At 29.5% G+C, this 21,799-nt stretch overlaps 1 protein-coding gene across 1 annotated transcript; it reads right to left on the bottom strand.

Annotated features, from left to right (window-relative positions):
• Positions 1–17,829: 17,829 nt before the first annotated feature.
• On the bottom strand, positions 17,830–21,258 carry LOC111300600 (patellin-3-like). Its single transcript, XM_022896224.2, has 4 exons — positions 19,548–21,258; positions 19,272–19,396; positions 19,048–19,183; positions 17,830–18,259 (listed from the first exon to the last, which is right to left on the bottom strand). The coding sequence occupies exons 1-4, from the start codon at positions 20,835–20,837 to the stop codon at positions 18,005–18,007; spliced, it is 1,806 nt and encodes a 601-aa protein (XP_022751959.2). The 5' UTR covers positions 20,838–21,258; the 3' UTR covers positions 17,830–18,004.
• Positions 21,259–21,799: the final 541 nt, after the last annotated feature.

Genomic DNA, 21,799 nt, shown 5'->3' with positions numbered 1-21,799 from the left:
ACCATATTCAACAATTAAGTAAATCAATATAAGTATCAGTTGCAAAGAAATTATAACCCTTTAGTGATCTATAAATAATGAAGCCATACAAAACTATGTTAGCATTCAAAGACAACCATGTTACAGTTCCAAGATAGTCAATTTGTAGGATAATTTGTAGGAAATTACAACTCTTCAATGGAAGAACTCCTTTAGGGTATTATATAATGCATGTAGGATATATACATAGTACTTATATAGACACTTAATTTTGTTTGAAATATTTTATTTTTTTAAAATTGTGTTTTTATAATTGGGTTTCGATCTTCAATTTTTTGAGTTCATTGAAGGTCCACTTTTAGATGCAAGAGGATGAGTCCCAATGTGAGCCCCATAGTAAGGCTCGTTGTATAAGCCTGAATAATACCTTAAATGGTCTGATTTAAGCCCGATAAAAGGTTCGACAAAAGCCTATTTTTAAAAGCCCATTAATGGTCCGTTATTGACCATAAAAAATTAAAAATTTAAAAAATAATTAATAATATAATTAATAATAAAAATATAAAAATCAAAACAAAAAAAGAACTTAATCAAAAAAATTGAAAGCCAAAAAAAAAAAATGAATTAAAGCCCTAAAACATTAGGCCTTTGTTGACGGGCCAAGTAGACTACAAATGGGGCATTCAGTTCGGCCTTATATTGGAGCTAAATATCACTAAAAATGAGGAGAATAGAAATTATGCATGTACATGGGAGGTTAAAACGTGAAGGAGATAGAAAAACTAAAAAACTGATAGAGACGTGCAAGAGGTAGAGGTCTGAAGGGCATGATTATTAATTCGTTATAAGGTTCATTTCGCTTCCTATTTATCAAATATCCAGTAAATGTGTAATGTTTTAAAATAATAATAATAATAGTGTTAAAAAAATGATTTTAGAAATAAAGAGGAAATATTTTGAAAATCCTTGCCTAAATGTTAGAGGGAATTAAAAATCATGTCTAAAAACAAAATTTTAATTAATAATTTCACTTGGATGTTGAAAAATTATTAAATTATAAAAATAAATAATAATAAAAGTAATAAATAATAATTTTTTATGAGAAAGGGGAAAATAAAAATAAATAATAAGAAATAAACTTTTAATAAAAAAGGTAAAAAAGTATAATAATAAAAATAATAAAATTCTAATGAAAATGAACATATGTGAAAATATAAAAATCATTTTTAGAAAAATCATAAAAAATGAGCTTGCTCCGAATGTTTGCTTAGATGTTGGAGATTTTTAGAAAAGTTCGTAAAATTAAAACCATAAAATAAAACCTTAAATGAAACCCAAATTAAAACCTTAAATGAAACCTTAAAGTCGAAACCCTAAATAAAATCATAAAATCAAAACCCTAAATGAAATCTGAAACGTTAAATCCAAGGTGAAATCCTAACCTTAGGCCTTAATTGAAATGTTAAATTAAATTTTGCAGCCCTAAATATACCCAAAACTCCAAATTCATTTTAAATTTTAAGGATTCATATTGAAATTTTGTTATAAAATAATATGTTCTTGAAAGCTGCCTAAATGATAGGGTATTTAGAAAATTTTATTTTGTTAAAAGTTTCTCATGTATTTGCATAACTTAAATAAAAATGAAATAAAGAATAAAGAATAAAAATAATAAAATATAATTTTGAATATAAATAGTCTTACCTAAACTCTACCTAATGATTGGAGAGTCCAGGTAGTCTCTTTATATTTAAAATTCTAATTCCTAAAATCCACATTTTATTATCATTTGCATACATCTCACTTTTAGATTAATGTATATATTCATAGTGCATATAGATGTTTGTTCTAATTATTGATATTTAATATTAATTATATTATTTTTCATTTTTTTACTACATAAAAAATTTTCTTAAAAATTTTTTTAGTTTTAAACAAATAAAATTAAAATAGTCTTCCGTGTACTACAATAACTTTGGTCATTAGTGGCACATCAAATAATGTCACTAAATATTTGTTTTTAGTCACCCTATATATTTCGTGACAAAAAATTAAACGTTAGTCACGTTAGTCACGTTTACACTATCACTAAAGGTCTAATATGATGGTAATAAAATATCGTCACTTATTGTGAATCTACCATGACAACAAAATAAAACGTCACCTTATGTTTTTATTTTTTGTGACATTAGTTTTCGTCAACTATTTATGAAAAAAAAAGTCATTGAAAGTAATAATCGTCACAAAAAATGAGAAAATTCAAAATATTAGTAATGAAAGGTAAATCATCACAACAATAGTGATGAAATTATTGTCACCAATGATTGTAAGATAATGTCTACTGTGACAATAAAATCAAATATCACCTTATGCTTTAATTTTTGTGACGTTAGTTTTGGTCAGCTATTTATGAACAAAAATGTCATTAAAAGGCTAAATTGTTGCAAAATAAATGATGAAATCAGATATATTAGTGACGAAAGATAAATCATCATAATATTAGTGACACAATTATTATCATGAATGATTATAAGATAATATCTACTGTGACAATAAAATCAAATATCACCTTATGCTTTAATTTTTGTGACGTTAGTTTTGGTTAGCTGTTTATGAACAAAAACATCATTAAAAGGCTAAATCGTTGCAAAATAAATGATGAAATCAGATATATTAGTGACGAAAGATAAATCATCATAATATTAGTGACACAATTATTATCACGAATGATTATAAGATAACGTCAAATGTGACAATAAAATCAAATGTCCCTTTATGCTTTTTTTTGTGACGTTAGTTTTCATCAACTATCTATAAGAAGAACATCATTGAAGGTTATAATCATCACAAATAAATTATAAAATCAGATATATTAATGATAAAAGCTAAATCATCACAGTATTTGTATCACAATTATTATCATAAATGATTGTAAGATAAAGTCAAATGTGACAATAAAATCAAATGTCACATTATGCTTTATTATTTTTTTTGTGACGTTAGTTTCGTTAGCTATTTATGAAAAAATGTCATACAAAATAAATGATAAATTCGATATATTTGTGACAAAAGGTAAATTTTCACTGTATTTGTGACATAATTAACGTCATTAAATCCTACATATAAAAACATTTTTATGGAATAATCCAATGCATTGTTCTTGTAAATCCATCAAATATTTAAATTGGTTTTTAAATATAGTATATTCTTTGAAGTCTACCTTTAAATCATATAGAAATAATATTGTTTTAAAAATCAAGAGTCATAACTATGAAATAGGTAGTCATCGAAATCCTGTCTTCAAGCTTTCAATTCAAATCTTGTGTTGAGGGTGATTAAGTTGATGGTGATTTGTGTCATTTGAAGCTGCAATAAATAAAAAATAACCAATATCAAAACAAACCACAATACACACAATAAGATTAAAACAATAAAAGTATTTTTTGTCAAGAAATTAACAAGTAAACTTCTTAATCTGCAATGTTGATACTAATCATAAGAAATAAGCAAAAGATGAATGGTTCATATTTAAACAAGTAATCACCATTATCTCAAGCCTATTTTTAAACCAATTTAAATAAATCATGGAAAAATTACAATTGCACCTACTTTCAAGGAGCCTATGTCATTATCATGCTTTGATATATCTTGCATTATATGAATGACATTTTATCATCCAAATCAAGACAAGAAGGTAGAAGTTGTAATAATAACTTAAACTAAAACATAAACATGCAAACAAATAAAGCAAAAACACATAGACACAGCACAAGTAGTCACATCAAATCAAGAATCACAAGAATCAAGCAATGGCCCTTTGATAGAGAATTTGGAGATGAAGCTTCCCTTTTATAGATATAGTTGTAACTTGTTAGAAGGTAAAATTTGTAGTAGGACTATAGGAGTTTTTGTAACTTTAAAATTGAAAAGTAAACTTCATGAAGACTTTGCAAATAAAAAAAAATCAATTGATTTTTAAAAATCGAGTGATAAAAAAAGTATCAATTCTCACTTTTGAATTAGGAATCAAAGAAAACCTAGTTATATAATGCTTGCAACATCATAACCATAATGGAATCAATGTATCAAAAGGCACCACCAACTAGATATATAATACTTGCAACATCACAACCACAACAGAATTAAGTGTATACTTGAAAATTGAGGGATGGACACTTGGATTCTAGTAGCTACTAAAGCATTTGTTAGAACTTTAATTTGAGCTTGAAAAAACTTAAAAGTTGATTTATATTGCTGAAGTTCTTCTTGTGTCTTTCTAAGACTTTCTTCTAAGTTTGTAGTACATGTAGATGAGGTTTTAGTAATAGGTTTAGGCTTGTATCCAAGTCTTTTAATGTATCCCTATCTAGTACCAAGCACTTCATCCACTATACATAAATAGTTTTAGGTTTTATTCCTTTTTCAATAAGAACTAATTGTAACTCCACCATTTTCTCCTAGCATTTAACAGAAATCTTGTTTAACTCAAAAAACCATACGACAACAATAAAATTATAACTCTAAATTTAAAATTTCTTACATAGGCTGCTTAAGCTTCATGTGTTGACCATTCTTTATTATTTGAGTAATGAGTCACCTTAAAAAATTTCATCCTATTAGGTACTTCATCATTTTTGCACTACAAAATTGTACATACAATAAAAGTGTTTGTGACCAAAAAAGTATTCAAATAGAAAACAATCGTGTTAAACAATTTTTGTAACTTAAAAATTTACCAAGGAATAGCGACTAGCAATAAAGGCCTTCAATCCTTGATTATGAGTTAACTTGACATTTTTTCTAACTCTTGAATTTGTCTCATACTTTTTCTTCATTTCAAAAAAAATAAAATAATATAAATATATTGGTGTTTAATATTTGAGCGAAATGAATAATTATTATATAATTGCCTCAAACAGTTAAACATAATTGCTAATCTAATATCTAAGAATGAAAACTTAAGAAAATAATAAGAAAAAGCAAGCTTTCATTTGGTTTTTGCTTTGTTTGAATAATTGTTATATATTGATGTTATGCATGAAAAATTAAGAACATAAAAAGAAAAAACAGATTACCAAATGTCAATTAAACATAAATGTGAATAAGAAAATAACTTGGTATTTAGGATCACGAAACAAATCACAAACTCTTCCCAATTTTCTTGAGTCAAGTTATACTTCGGTGGATTGTTTTGGCATGCCACTTCAGCATTTGAAAACTTTTTGAAGTGCAAGTAGAGCCTATGCCATTAATTTTTTGATAATTTTGATAAAATTGACAAGACAGACGTCTTAACATAATCATCATCCAATTTAATTTGAAATATTTTCTAAAATAAAAAATGAATTAATTGATATATTCAAAGAACATAAATTCAAATCCAACCAGTAATAAGCTTTGTAAAAATATTTTGCACTTACATTAAGTCTTTCAAAGGCATGCAACTTGTCTGTATCCTTCATAGCTTTCCATTTTGTTGGGATTAGGATGAATTGTCGAGTAATGACTCCAATTTCAAAAGATAATTTAGCTTATTAAACTTCACAAACAAGTCTATCCTTAATTGTTGGTATGTCTATTACTAACTTATTTTTCCCTTTGATGAGTTTTTCTATTCCTATCCCTTGAGTTAGGCCTTGTACCTTTTTAAATGGCATAGAAGCTACATTTATAAAATCAATACATTAAACTAGCATAATGAATAGAAGCTTTTATTTTTTAAGAACCAATACAATCGACAAACCCATCATGAAACAATGCAGCTTCACAAGTTATGAACCTAACCTAAAACTTAAAACAACCATCATAAACCAATGCGAAACCTTAAAATAATTATAAGCACCCATAAAATACATTTAACTACTTGCCCATAAATTATGGGCAAATTGTTAAGGCTATTTTCTTTGGAATGGCTTTATGGTCTACAAAGTAATTAAATTTACAACTAACACTGTTGTTTCAAGAAACAGTACACAAGACATTCATTAAAAATCATATTATTTAGCAAAACTCCTTGATGCATATAGCATTCTTTATGCATTTAGCAAACAAAAAATGCATATACATTGAAAGAAATGATTTCATACTAGAATTTTCAATGGGTGAATCTTGATTAGCTTTTTGTGGTGATTCCATTAACTTATGAGGTTATTGGACTTGCTCTGTGATTCTAGTGAGTCATTGTTGATCGGACTTGATGTGGTGGTTCCAATGAAATACATTGCACAGCTATTGCATTAGTTGACTGAACTTGTTATCCAAAGGTCATTTACCTACTTACTTTTCTAGATGCCATCCTAAAGTATAGACAAAAAAAATGTAAACAATCATCTTTATTTAGTATAATGAAATTAAAAAGAAATAAAACATAATAATTAATATGCTAATTACCTTAAATTAGTTGTAACAATAATAGTCATAGGCCAAAGATTTAAACAAAGTTGGCAAAGATGATTCAAAAAGTAGTTATCTAGATAAAATAATAAGCAATATATAAAACAACTATTAATGTTAAAAAAAGCTATATCAATGTAGTATTTATGATAATATAAAAAATAACATAAATAGTTACAACATAGGATCTATACCACTATCATATTCATCACAATCAAATTCCTTTTTTTTACTACAATTTTCAAACCCTTCTTCACCATCTTGATCGGATTTTTCCATGGATGCATCATTAACTGTTTCATTTTTTTTTTCCATTAAATCAAACTCAATGACATCAAGAGCAATATCATCCCTATCCTGTGATCCTTCATTTTTATCAATAGTCCTATCACTGTCAAACATTTCATTCTCTTGATCTATTTGATCTTTTTCCACATTAAACATTCACCAACTTTATCATGCTATATCTCTGGAACATCATACAAGTGCCTATGATGAAACTTTTGTACTACTCTCTAATCTTTCCCTAACTTGGTATCATCTAAGTAAAACACTTGCTTTGCTTGAATTGATAAAACAAATGGGTCATTCTCATACCAACATTTATTACCGTTACTTCTTAGTAAATAACCATCTTTATGAATTCTTTTTCTTTTACTATCAAGGTCAAACCACTCTCATTTAAACAAAATAACTTGACAATCTTTTATGTAATCTAGCTGAATTATATCAATGAGAGCACAATAAAAGTCAATTCGCTCATCTTTATGATTGCCTTTAACTATTACACCATTATTCTAACTTTTCAAATGGAAATAACTCTTTTTTGTGTGATACCTCACCCCATTAATAATGCAACATGTATACTTTCGAACAATTCTTCCTTACCTAGATTAAAATTAAAACTATGATCATCAACATTCACTCTAGGAAATACACCTTCTAACAGATCATTCATACCATCATCCAAAGGTTCATCATTAACAATTGTTCTTTTGTAAGAACTAGTGCTTTGAATAGATTGATTACCAAAAGTTGGCATCATGAAACCAGATTGCTCACCATGATAAATCCATTTGGTGTAGCTTTCTGATATACCTTTCAAAAGTAAATGATCTTCTACCTCACTTGACTTATAGTAAATACATTTAAGCAAACTCTACAACGATAACAAATTTTACATTCTGCTTCCATATTGGTACGTACAAATTCCATAAAAGTTAAAAACTCCGACAATATACTTGTTAGAATACTTAGACTCCATCATCCCACTTTTATCCATATTAATCATATGTTCCTAAAGAATTTGCACGCCAAACAAAATTACTTTATGAAATTAGGTAACACAAAAATCTAGACTAGTGCATTATTGAAATATTTCTATTCCCTAAACATTATTGAAATATTCTTATTCCTAAACATACACATAAAAGGTATCAAGGTTCATTCAATATATATATATGTATATGTATATATATATATATGCTCTGATAGAACCTGAGGCTAGTGCATCACATAAGGATTTCGTTAACAGCTGAGAATAAATAATGCAACTCAAAACTATATTAAAATTCTTACTTGTTTTTTATTTTGACAATCTTTAAGTGGTCCAAGACAAAGAAAGAACTTTTTTTGACAATCTCTGTGACAAAGTAACATGGCAAAATTAAGGTATTTCAATTTATTTATAGAGTTAAAAAATTTTACAAATGATCAATGTATAAAATAAAATTTGACAAAATTAACATTTAAAATCATTTATCTATAAAAAAATGGCAACTTGGGATTTTCATGTGTGTACAAAAATAAACCACCTAAAAATCATTAGATCTCCTTGCATATTAGGTGCATTAGCAATTTAAAAAATGACAGATAAGACGGGGAGCTATTGTCAATTCACAAAACATAGCTAAATGATGTGAAAATATTCACGTATAACATATAGTTTCTAAAATAAAGACCAAGGAATATGAATATCACTGGTTTAATCCTTAGTTGAATTTTAAACTGAAATCTTCATGGGTTTGAATTTTAGAACTCCAACATAGAGACACAATATTTTCATGGTCCATTGGTCCTACCAATATAATTAAGCAAATATACATCGTTTGCACAATGCTTATTCATAAGTTGACAAATACTTTTCAACTATTTAATTCACTAAATATGTTTATCCACAAAAAATGAACTTCCTTTATTGAAAGGAAAACAAAATAGTTTGACTTGAAAAACTAAGAGAAATACACGTATGATAGTATGTGTTTTCTTAAAAAGGAATTTATATTTACATGCATTAGCAAGGGTAACAATATGCTATTTTCATAACCTCAAGGTTAGACACAAGTGTTTTTGCAAACTTAAAAACTTCTCTAAGGCTGGGTGTTTGCTAATTTGAAGTACAAATAAAAGATATGAATAATAGTAGGAAGATTTGAATACAAGATAGGAAGTTATACTCTTTTTCACTTAAATTTCCTCTTTAATGATTGAAGAAAATGAAGAATAGATAGCAATAAATTTTGTTAGCTCTTTATGGCTCATAATATGGTAAGAGACCTTTTTATATACATAGAAAGGAAAAAAGATCAGTTGCCTTCATTTAATGCCTTAAATGTTGTACAAAAAAAAGCATATATGATCATTTAAGGTTGTTACGATCGAACTGATCAATCCATTTTTAAAGGGGATTGATTGGTTTTGGCTTTTTAAGCTAAAACATATTTCTACAAAAGAAAAATCAATTGATCTTTTTTAAAAAGGGATTGATCCATTTTAGCTAATTTGAATCAGTGAAGTTTTTGTAAGAAAAACCATTCAATTCATTTTTGGAGGGGATTGATCCATTTTGTTAATTTCAAATTTGAGACTTATTTTGTATAAAAAATCTATTAATCCATTTTATAATGATAGATCTATTTTTGCAATTTTCAAGTTCAATACCTTTTTGTATAAAAAACCAATCAATCCATTTTTGAATGGATCGATTGCTTTCGGGTTTTAAACAAAATTCTCAATTTCTATTAAGGAAGGATCGATCTTGTCCATAGGGGGATCAATCCCTATTTTCTAATTTTGTATAAAATATGTCTTTAATGGAAAAAATTTTTGTTTTGGTCTATAAGTCATTTTTCGTTAGAAAAACTATTGGCAAAAAAAAATTTTTTTTGTTCAAAGTAATTTATTTCAAGTTTTAGTTTTATGTAGTAAATAAATAAAGCAATGAACCACTTAAAAAAAGCTTGTATAATGATGACCACCCTTTTTTGCAAGATAAATTTCTTTCACGTTTGTCCATGCCTAAAGTTCCAAAAGTAAATATTTAAAGAAATAGACATACATCATATATTCGCCAATAATGCATAGCATTAAGTTCATTCTTTACATACTCTCGAGGAATTTTAAACAAGTAAAATTCAGAAATTAACATATATTATTTTCTTAATTAATTAAGTTTTAATATTCATAAATGTCATAACATTTAAATTCAAAAACCTATTTATTAAACACAAAAATTATGAAATCACCACCAATCCTTTTTAACTCGGTATGATTGGCCATCTGTGTAAATATATCTTTTTTTAGGATTATACTAAGCTTAACTGAGAGTTCCTAAAAAGAATAAGTTTTGATCTACATCAATAGAACTAAGTTTGAAAATCGATTACGTGTGATAAAGGTTTGAGCACCTCCACAATGCCTAAAATTGGTACCAAATTAGTTTTTATGTTATCTTATTTAAGCCTTTATTAAAATGATTTTTTTATTTATTTTTATTAATTTTAATATTTATATATTAGAAAAAAGTGCTTAAGTTTTCACAAAAAAAATTATTTTTTCACCTCAAGAGTATTCAAGAGAAACTCATTGCTTATTTGAAGAAACTTTGTCATCGGATTGATTAAATATCATATGACAAAGAACCAATTTATCCTTTTATTTATTTACAAAATAATTTCATACAAAAATACTATAAAAATATCATAGAAAAAATCATTAAAACATCATATAATAATATCATGAAAATTTCATGCAAATAATCATTAAAATCATTAAAATATTATGCTATAATATCATAATAAAATCATACAAAAATATCATAATAAATATCATAAAAAAATTCATGCAATAATATCATAATAAAATCATGCAAAAATATAAAAATTCAATCAAAATTTTTTTTCTTTTTCTTTATTTTTTCATTTTAATGAAAATTAAAACTAAATGAAGGAATATTAAAAAATACAAAAATAAAAAAATAAAAATTAAAGAAAAACATAAATAAATAAATAAAAGAAATAAAATAGAAAAACAAAAAATAATACAAACAAAAAATTAAAAACTATATAAATAAGAACATAAATAAAATAAAATAAAGTGATGGATCTCATATACAATTTTTCATTGATAATGGTGTACCCAAGTGCCCTTCTTGTTAGAGCTTTAGCTTGTACTTTATTCTCAAGTAGCTCACCTGTCACTAGATTAGTTATAATAGAGGTCATCCATGACTCATTTTCCTTGATTTAGCCAACCTATTTTTCATTAATGCTCTTCTCTATTAGCTCTTTCACTAAAACATAGGCCTTAATTATCGATTGTAATCCTAGATGCTAGTTTGTGTAATGAGTTAGCTAGAGTATTTTCTAATCTCGATATCTTTCTTACTTTGGCCTTTGAAAACATGACTAGGTATGCTAGTGTTTTGTCTAGTTATTTCTTTATTTCTTCTTCTCGGGTCCCAAATTCTCTGTTTACTTAGTTGGTGACTAATTGTGAGTCATTGTACAGAATAAATTTTTTTAGATTCAGGTTAATAGCTAATCTCATGGCGATGATCAATGCTTCATATTCAACTTCATTATTTAATGCCTTGAAGTTAAACTTCAGAGCATATTGGAACTGGCCATTTATAGGGCTAATTAGAATTTGATCAACCTCACACTTTTGGATTACAGCTAACCCATTAATAAAAAGTTTTCAAGTCTCTTCTTCATTCCATTAATAACCTTTTAAGTTGGTCATCAATTTTCAACCGAGGTGCACTCGACAATGAACTTAGCCAATACCTATGACTTGAGAACTGACCTAGATAGAATGTGTAGGTTGTATTCACTGAGCTCAACTGCCCGCTTAATCAATCTTTCTGATAGTTTAGGTTTTTCTAAAGTTTGCCTGAGTGACTAGTCAGTCAAAATATTAACTATATAGGTTTAAAAGTATAGCTTGAGCTTTTTGGCTTACAGTGACAACAACATACATCAGCCTTTCTATTTTTAAGTAGTTTCATTTTGGGCCTTGTTAATACTCAACTTATGAAATATACTGGCCTTTGTATCCCTTTTCTTTCTTAAACCAGTATCGAGTTAATGGCTTGGTCTGTTCTTTCAATGTATAAGTATAATACCTTGTCAAACCTCGATTTAGACAATATAAAAGAGAAGAGATAAATTGTTTAAGTTTTTCAAACACCTTTTGCCACTGAGGTGTCCATCCAAAAATATCAAATATTTTTAAAATTTTGAAGAATGATAAGTGTTGATCCACTGACCTCAACATAAATCTACTTAGAACAGTAATTCTTCTAGCAATCTCTACACTTCTTTCACTGAGGTTGATGCTTTCATGTTTAAGATGGCTTGAACTATCTTAAGGTTTGCTTTATTCCCCTTTAGCTTATCATGTAGCCAAGGAACTTGTCTGATGTGACACCAAAAATGCATTTCCTTGGGTTATGCCTCATGTTATATTTTTTAAACATGTTAAATGTCTCTTCTAGATCCTTTAAATGCTTAACCAAGTTCTTACATTTAACAATCATGTCATCAATGTACAGTTTGACATTATAGCCAATCTAATCCTTGAACACTTTCTTGACTAACCTTTGATAGGTTGTATTTGTATTCGTCAAGCTAAAAGGTATTACTTTGTAATAGTATAAGACTTTCTTAGTCACAAATGTTATCTTTTGCTTTATCTTCCTTCAATATATTGATTTGATTGTAGCCTAAATAAGCATCCATGAAATTGAACAAGCCGTGTTTGGCATTGTCATCTATTAGCCAATCTACGCTAAGAATAGCAAAGTTATCCTTATGGCAGGTTTTGTTGAGATCAGTGAAGTCTACGCATATTTTCCAATTTTTATTTTGTTTTTTTTACCATGACAACATTGGCAATCCATTCAGGGTAGTATATTTCCCTTATAAAGCCATCTTTTAGTAGTTTTATGATATTTTCCTTAATTGTTTTTTATTTTTTTAGGGCAAATGTCCTCTTCTTTTATCAAACTGGCTTTATGTTCAAATCATGTGTAGCCTATGGATCATAATCGTGGGATTTATCCCAAGCATGTTAAATGAGGCATATGCAAAAAGGTCGACATTATTTCTTAAAAGCTAGATTCTCTGCTATTTAGGGTCAAGTGTAACCTTGATTTGCATACATTTTTCAACATCATTTTCATAGAATGGCACGAGCATGAAGTCTCTTACCCATTCTAATTGACAAATATTGATATCGGGCCTTTGATGTATGATTTTCTTTGATTTAGTTAAGCTAAAACCATTTTTGGAGCTGTTTTCTTTCGTTACACCAATTTATTTGACCTTAACCTCCATTTTTCCACTATTTTGAGACTCATTGATGTTAGCCAACTGTTAGTCCACTTTTTTATTTTACCTTTCATCACAGTCATATAACATTATCGCACCATAAAACTGGTTTTCTTTGACCTTTTTAATCTTGTTAGGTGTCAAAAACTTAATCTTCAAATGAGGAGCTAAGCCAATGATTCTTATAACAGATTGGCTATGTCAACCCAATATCATATTATAGGTAGAGAGGATATTCTCTAACATAAATTCAATGACTGAGGTTACACTCCTTAATTTCATGCCCAATGAGATCAATAACCTGATAGTTCTTTTGACTAGCACCTGTTTGTTCTTGAATCTGATTATAGTGGTAGTTAATGGCTTCAATACTTTATTGGTTATGCTTATTCTTAGAATTATGGCATATTATAGGACATCGATCGAACTCTAGCTATTAAATAAGATCTTTTTTATCACATGATTGTAAACCACAGCTTGAATTACAATAGTATCATCATGTGGGAATTGAATCTCTTCCAAATCTTTTGAAGTGAAAAAAAATAGCTTGTCCCTCTAGCTTTTCTAATTTTATGGCCATCACTATCCCTAGATCAAATTTCTTCTTAGTTGATGTAAAAATCTTTTTAATGATTACATTTATTATACCTACTATGATCTTGTTGTCCACATTGTTCCTCTCATCTTTTTCTTTCTTAATCTTTTAGTTGCTACCACCTTAATTTTTTTTTCTTCATTTGTTTTTCTGGTTCCTTACTACATTTTCCTCTTGGTCTTTTTTTTTTTATATCTTTTCTCCCTTGCCCCTGTCTTTTTCAGTCTACAAACCTGTCTAACTAACCTCTTTTGATCAAATTCTCAATCTCATTGTTTAGGTTGATACGATCTTCAGTGTTGTGGTCATAATCTTTGAGGAAAGTATATCTTCTTGTTAGATTTTTTTTTATATTTATCTCAATGGCTTTGGCCATCTGAGCTCGAAATCCCTTTCAATATGCATAAAAATTCTTTCTTAAAATGTATTTAGTGCATTGTAGTTACTATGTCGTCGACTCAGGCTCTTGGCCTAAGGGTACCCCATTATCTTTTTCCCTTGTAGAGGATTGACTATTTGAAAGTTATGATTGATCTTGGTTTTAAACTACAATACCATAATTGAGTTACCTTTTTTACTGTCTTGGCCAGTCCTTTACACATCACAACTTTATTGGCTCCCTGCATGATCATATTAGTCTGATAAAACTTTAAATGATCAAAAAGGTCAGATGTATTGTCTTATGTTTCCAAGATCGACATCTTGAATCCTTTTAATGGCATTGCTCAATCAATCTCCTTAATAAAGGGAGAGGTCTCTAGAAACCTCAGCTCATTGTCAAAGGTAAAGGCTTTATTCTTCAATTCCTTCTCCATAGCCTCTATTTGAGCTTCTAGATTTTTCTTCGATTGGGGTTTTGAGGTGGTTTGCTTGGATTTTTAGTAGCAACTTGTGTTGAGATGTGTGTGGGGTAATGGGTCATTGGTCATCTAATGCCAATGAGGCTACAATATCGTTATAGCTTGGTAGTTTTTTTACATGTGGGTTTTTTAGAGTGGTCAAATTAGGTGCTTTTGAGTTATAAGGTAGGTTAAGGTTTTGGATCATTTCTTTTAAGGATCGAAGTTTTTGGGTTAAGGCTTGAAATTTTCCATGGTAAGCTTGTTGTTGTAGGTCTATTTGGATTAAGTTAGCTAAGTTGTGTATCTTTCCCAACAGTAGTTATTTCTCGTTCCTCAACGACTCTTTTTTTTAGTGGCTTTTTTAGCTCAGTTATATGAATAGGTCCCCTACTTGGTACTCCAAATGTTTGTGCCAAATTGTCTCTAAGGGGTAAAATCTTGAAATTACAAAAATAAGAGAGAAAAATAACAATTAACAACAAAGGTTTGGAGTTGTCTCAGCGTTTTTGTTTCAATGCTTCAGTTAGTGGTTGATTTGGGAAAAAAAATAGAAATGAGATAAAAAGAAAGTGATAAAAGCAAAATGATTAAAAGTTGCATGAATTGTGCTATTTATACCTATGAAATGAAGGATTTCAACTAGCTTAGGTTGCTCGAGGTCAGCCTTTAGAGTTAGAGATGATCGGGTAGGTCTGAGCTGAGCTGACAGTTGATTGTCCATTTAAGGTGTGACAAATCAGCACGTAGGGGATCTATCTGCAGATTGTTAAAGAACAATTGACTTAAGAACAGGCTTAGAATATAATCTTGAACTTGTCAAAATGAAAATTCTCTACACCAAAAGTGAGATACAAAACCTTCACTAGACAAGACACTCTCTCATCGACTAACAAAAGACCCAGAAAAGACTTTTAAAAGGTACCAACATTTTTATTTCATTTACTTAATTTAAGGTGTGACAAGTTAGCACGTGAGGGTCTAGCCTGCAGATTGTTAAAGAACATGAACCCACAAAATTAGATTGACCCGATATGTTAGCTTAATCAAAATGATCAAAATACCTTTTGTTGTAAGTAGTCTTACAGTAATGAGAAAAAACTCCATAATATCCTTTAAACTAAAAATACCCCCTAACACATAACTATGTAAATTGCATATGTGATCTTTTTAGCATTTATTTAAAAAATTTTAATTTTAATTTTAAATTTATTAGTATACTTAAGATAATTGATCAAATTTAGAACTCATTTTTAAATTGGATGCAATTTTATCATTAAAATTTTTACTTTATTAAAAAATATCACGAAAATTAATAGTAAAAAATATTCTTTGAAAATATAAAATAATATTTTATAGTTTTCAAATTTTTAAGCCAAATAAAAAGATTTAGAAAAACATGTAAGATGAGAGTTTGAACCTTACTATCCCTATCTTCATCCTTTATCCGGTGGATAAAAGACTAATATTTTATAAATATTTTATATTTTATTAATTTTGAATTAAATTTGAAAGTAAAATAATAAAATTACACTCATTCAAAAGTGGGTCATAAATTTAATTGATTATCTTTAAGTAAAATGATCATTTAAATTTCATCCAAAAAAAAATCAAGAAATCTTCTATCAACAATCGTCAAGTAAGCAATTAATGTTACCTTCCGGAACTAGTGGAGAAAAAACGAAGTTCCATAACTTTTTTACATTCATATGAACCGTATACTGTGTATAACGGCAAAATATTCTAAATAAATGTACCAAAAGACATTTTGAGCAAGTTTTTATAACATATATATGTTGAGATTGTACGAATAAGTAAAAAAAATTTGAAAATGAAAATGAAAAATGAAAATATGGGATGTGTTTGGATTATGAAAATAAAGTTATTTTTCATTTTCATTTTCATAGAAAATAAAAAATAAATTGAAAAATTTGTTTGGTTGAAAAAATAGAAAATATTTTTTTAAAAAATGAAAATAAAAATAAATCAAAAATAAAAAAATTGTTTTGATCATTTTCAATGAAAATGGAATGGAGAAAATGAAAAAGTTGAAAACACGGGCTTTTAAAATTTCTTTTTATTTCAAGACAAATTTCCAGGGAGCAGATTCGAATATTGAGATCTCCAAAATAAAATCTCTGCAATCGTAAAGCCAAAGTATGCTTCCAAAAGTAGCATGAAAGCATCCAAATTTCTCCTGTTCAAATCGTGAGCTCTTTGTGCCTTACCATCACCACTTATATGGCTTGAAGTCCTCACTGGCTTCGAAATTCCCACCATAAAAGCATCCCAAAAAAAAAGTTTTTTTTGGATTCATTTTTATTTTTTATATAAAAATTGAGTTTGTCTAAAAAATTATAGATAAATCTTATCATTATATTATGAAATTTATAATTATTAAATAATTAAAAAATATTTTTATTTGAATTTTTATATTTATTTTAATTGTAATTTGTTTTTATTATTTAATTATATTTTTAAAAAATATAATTTATTTAATTATTATTTTTATATTATTTATTTAAAAAATACACGTACCAAACACATATTCATAATTTTTATTTTTAAAAACAAATTTTTATGTTATACGTCAAATATAATTTTTTAAAAATTTAAAAAATAATAAAAAATAAAAAAATTTTGACAAAATTTAAATTAAAATTCAAAATAAATGATATTCTCACAAACCAACCGTAATTATCATAAACAATTTCATTCTATTGAAAGCTTTTGTCTTCTGGAATGCATGATTATTGTGATTTACACACCTATGACGCAGACCGTAGTTCTAGAAGATTACGATCGAATCAACCAACTTAAAAATTAAAATGATCACCAACAATAAAAATATTCTAAATAAGAAAAAAAGCAACCAACAATAAAAAAACATTCAAGATAAATAATATATACACAAAGAGAATATCAACAATATAAGAAACACAACAAAAAAGGCATTCATTATAAAAAATTTCGAGATTACAATAATTAAACTCCACATAAATTTCACTTGCAACAAATCTTTTATCTCTAATTTAAAGGCTTTTTATCTATGATCGCATTCCAGCTCCTCTTACCATTAGGGCATTTTACGTTCATTTCTTTATATTAAAATCTTACCATTATTCAATCATATTATAAAATTATGTAAAATTCATCACCTGTATAAACTTCAAAAAAAAAAAAAAAAAAACTGTAATAGGGAATTAGCCTCAGGCCTGGCTAAGAAAATGGAAGAACCAGTTTACGATAAAGAGACTTTTTCCCTTGAAAATTAAGGCGGCCAAAACCCCAAAAGCAAGCATATCGATTCATCTGTGGGAATCCAAGAAACCAACAACAGTTCGCAATTTACTAGGAAAAAGAATACATCTTGAAGGTAGTGTGTGATATATATTATAGACAAATCCGATAACTATATGTAAAATAATAATTGATTATATAATAAACAACTTCAAAAATCAAGATTAATGCTAAAAACTTGTCTTTTACTAGAAGCAGAGCAAAACAGAATTCCAATGCATCCTTTCAAACGTAAATATAATGATCTTAGAAGTGAATGCTCGGTGTTTTTATTTTTTTTTCCTCTATTAATCAATTGTAGGCTTGGTCTTCGAGCGATAGAAGAGCTTCTTCTTCTTGGAGGTTGGATTGTCTATGGTGAGAACAACCTTACCAGGCTCACCAATCTTGAAATTGTTGCACACCACCGGTTCTTCTGAAGAGGAAACCTTCCTAGCCTTGTGGATTATTATTGTGTAGCTGTCTTCGGCACTGGGTACGAATTCTGCACCATAGCTCACATCCCATCCAACAACTCTGACCTCCCATGTCAGAAAGCATGCCTGCATCGCAAATAGTAGGGATGATTTAAGCTTCAAGCAATTAAAATACTAAAATAAATTTGCAGTTATTGTGCACTATAATAAGTAGAACATAGCCTAAGATTTAATAGAAATCAAATACTAGTAATAACAGACAAATGTTTCTCTTTTCTTTTCTTAATTGATTTTCGCAATTCTGTTCTAACTATGAAAAATTATTTAATATACTACGTTGAAGGCCGTCACTAAAAATCTTTTAGGACTATTACGACTACTTAGATTTTTGAATTCACGGCTGGATGAACTTATGTTAGTGCAAATTTTGTTTTTCTTTCTTATTTTTTAATTAAAATATTATTTTAATCTAAATTAATCATAAATTAATTTTAATTTAAAAATATAAAATACAAAACTTATTCCCATAAGTGATCCCTATCCTTTGAACTTACACAGTTATTAGTTGTATTTTGGCATCGTACTATAGATTAAAGCTCCTAATACTTTAACTCTGACAAGTGTTTTTAATTCTCTCATCAATTTCTAAACATAGTCCACTTCAATTGTTGGTGACTTTTTGTTTTTATGGGGGGGCCATTGTCCTGTTGTTGAACAAAAGCCAGAAGGAAGCGGTACCAGCAAAGACCAAGCAAAAGCAGTGTCCAGAGCATCCAAAGATGGAGGCAGTATTAAAAGTTACTACTACTATCCGAATCCCCAAAGGCTGGGGCCAAAATTTTCTGCTTTGGATTCTTGAAAAAGCGGATGATGCCCTTGACCAGAGAGAGAGAGCAAAAAGAAAAGCCACTTACCCCAGTAACTGGTAACTCTACTGTTTTCTTCGCCGCTGGCTTAACAGTTATCTCAGTAACGGGATCGGTGCTGGTGAATTCACCGTCTTTGCTCAGTCCACCATATTTTACCGGTACTTGCTCAACAGCGATGTACCTAATTACATGTACAAAACAAAATAATTTCATACAAACAAAGGTAGAGAGAAAAAAAAAAAAAAGTAAATTTTACTTTAGACACTGACCTGAAAAGGGTCACTGCAGATTTTGAAGGGCCAGCAAAGACAAACTTGCTTTTAGTTCTTTGGGTCAAAAATGGACTTATCATCTTATTGACTGCAAGGTACCACCATGGTACGTTGATGAACACCTAAACAACCAGCCAGAACCCCAATTCGGAAGAAAGGTAAGATCCAAGAATGCAATCTAAACAATTACTATTGACAAAAAGGAAAATAAATTTGATAATAATATGACATGAAAGGAAGAACAAACAACATTAATAGCAATAACAGTAATACCTGTCTGGCAACAAATTCTGGATAGTTGTCCTGGAGCAATTGAAGAGCCTGTTTGGTAGCTTGTCTAAGCTCCCATTTTGCAGGTCCAGGGGAATTCTTCAAGTCATTGACCTGAAAAATAGTACATATGCCACCGGGGCTGAAATCCAGTTTTCTAATACTCTTTTCCAGGAATTGGATTCTCCACCTCAAAAAATTTTGCCTCTTTTCTTCATCCGAAAATGTTTTCAGGTAAAGCTCCTTGTTCTGGAATTCCCCATACACATTATAGCACACTGGATGTCCTTCCTTATCAAAACCATGCATAAATACCACCTTCTCCAAATCATCACCCAAATCTTGTTCCACCAATTCATCAATGCCGAACTCCTTTCTCCAACGAATCGTGTTTCTGAGCATTACAAATGCATCTTTCACCTTGAAATCTCTGGCTCTTAGAAATTTGAGGAGAATAACATCGCTTCTTTCATCTGCTAGAAGTGGTATGCCCCATATGGATATCTCCTCTGGGGTTACTTTGTCCTCTGTTTTAGCATCTTTTCCTTCGTCTTCCGATACCACATCAGCCTTTGCATCTGCAGGCTTTTTAGCTGCTGGTAATTGCTCTGGTTGAACTGAAGAAGAGACTGAAACAATAGTCTCTTCAATGGCTTCTACGGTCTTGGCACCATCGTCTTCCACAGTGTCGGAGCCAGCAGTAGCAGCAGCCTTTTTTTCAATAAGCTTCGTTTCAACCAGATTAATGTTTTCTTCCTTCGCAGGTTCATCCTTTGTTTCGGCTACAGTTTCTGTTTCTTCTTCTGTTTCTAGCTTCGGTTCATCAGTAACCACGTCATCCTTTGGCTCTATTTCGGCTGGTTCATTCTCGTCCTCGGTCACCACGACCTCTTTTTTCTCGTCCTGTTTATCTGCTTCTGGTTGTTGTGGCTTTGCTATCTCGCCAAACTCATGTTTGTTAAGCGCTTCTTGAACAAGTTGCTTAAGTTCTCCGAGAGCTTTTTTTTCATTCTCAAAAAGATCAGCAATCCTGCTGCTCTCTTCCTTGAAAGAACCCGACTGAGGAACATTTTCCTGATCATCACCATTTGGTTTTGATATCTCAGTCTCTAAAGCCTCCTCAATCTGGTTTGGTTTTACTGGTTCTTCATCGCTTTCAGGTACCAGAGGTGGCTTTTTCGCTACTGCTGCAGCCGCTGGAGGTTTCTCAGCTTCTGGCATGTCAGGAACAACAACCACCTCGTCTGCTTGCGGCACTCCATCCTGGGCTGTCTTCTCAACTTCGTCAGCCATAGCTAATGTTGATTCTTGATTTCAACTGGAATGTAAAATAAAAAGAAAAAGTTAAGATGCTGAAATGGAAACGATCGAGAGAGGGAGAGAGTCAATTTGTTGTTTGAGAGGGGAGAGATGGCAGTTTTTAAAGAGATGGGAGAGATGTAGAAGAGCTTGATGGGGGTTATGCAGAGGAGTGGGGTTGGATTAAGGAGAAAAACAAGCTGTCAAGTTCATATGTTCTCAATTTTGGGACCCACTACTCTCCATTTTACAATCTGTAAAGCTTATCAGTGCTCATTAGCTGCATAATCGTATGCCATTTCCATATCCCAACGGGCGTTACATAGAAATTATCGGCGCAGGTGGCGGCATTTTCATTTGAGAAAATATGTGCTTTGTTGGGTGTTTGATGATGATTAACATTAATGCTTGGGCCAAACAACCCAACTGCAACTGCAAATTCGCAAAAAGTGCAGAAATTCAACCGTTGATGTGTTGGACAACAGACACCTAGGATCCTCTTCATCTCTATGTCCTATGCTGCATCTCCATCATTTACAACAGGTGGGACCTACTAAGATGCACAATCATTTCCGTCCGTTAGAGAACTCAGTTATTCTAATCTCAATTGCTCCATCGTACATATTCTTCGAATAATTACGCTACAAAGGTTGAGCAAGGAGATACGGTCTATAATGAATTTACAGCAATCTCTCCAAAAATTAGATCTTTCTAAAAAATGGTAAATACTCAAATTAAGATCAAATATTTGAATAATTATTTAATTTAAGAAATATGCATCTTACATGTCATTAAATTGCTCATGTGTAAAAGTTATGACAAATAAAATATAACGTAAAATTAATTTATCCATGTATAATAATAGCTTCAACTTATTATGATTGATTTTTAAGTTTATTCTATTTTTTTTTTTTTTGCTTTCTTTTTTATTGTTTCTATCTGTAAGACAGCTTTAG

This window comes from Durio zibethinus, chromosome 18 (assembly GCF_047325235.1).
Source record: "Durio zibethinus cultivar Kanyao isolate XHJ-2024 chromosome 18, ASM4732523v1, whole genome shotgun sequence".
Classification (NCBI taxonomy): domain Eukaryota; kingdom Viridiplantae; phylum Streptophyta; class Magnoliopsida; order Malvales; family Malvaceae; genus Durio; species Durio zibethinus.
This window is presented reverse-complemented; position numbering and strand designations above follow the sequence as displayed.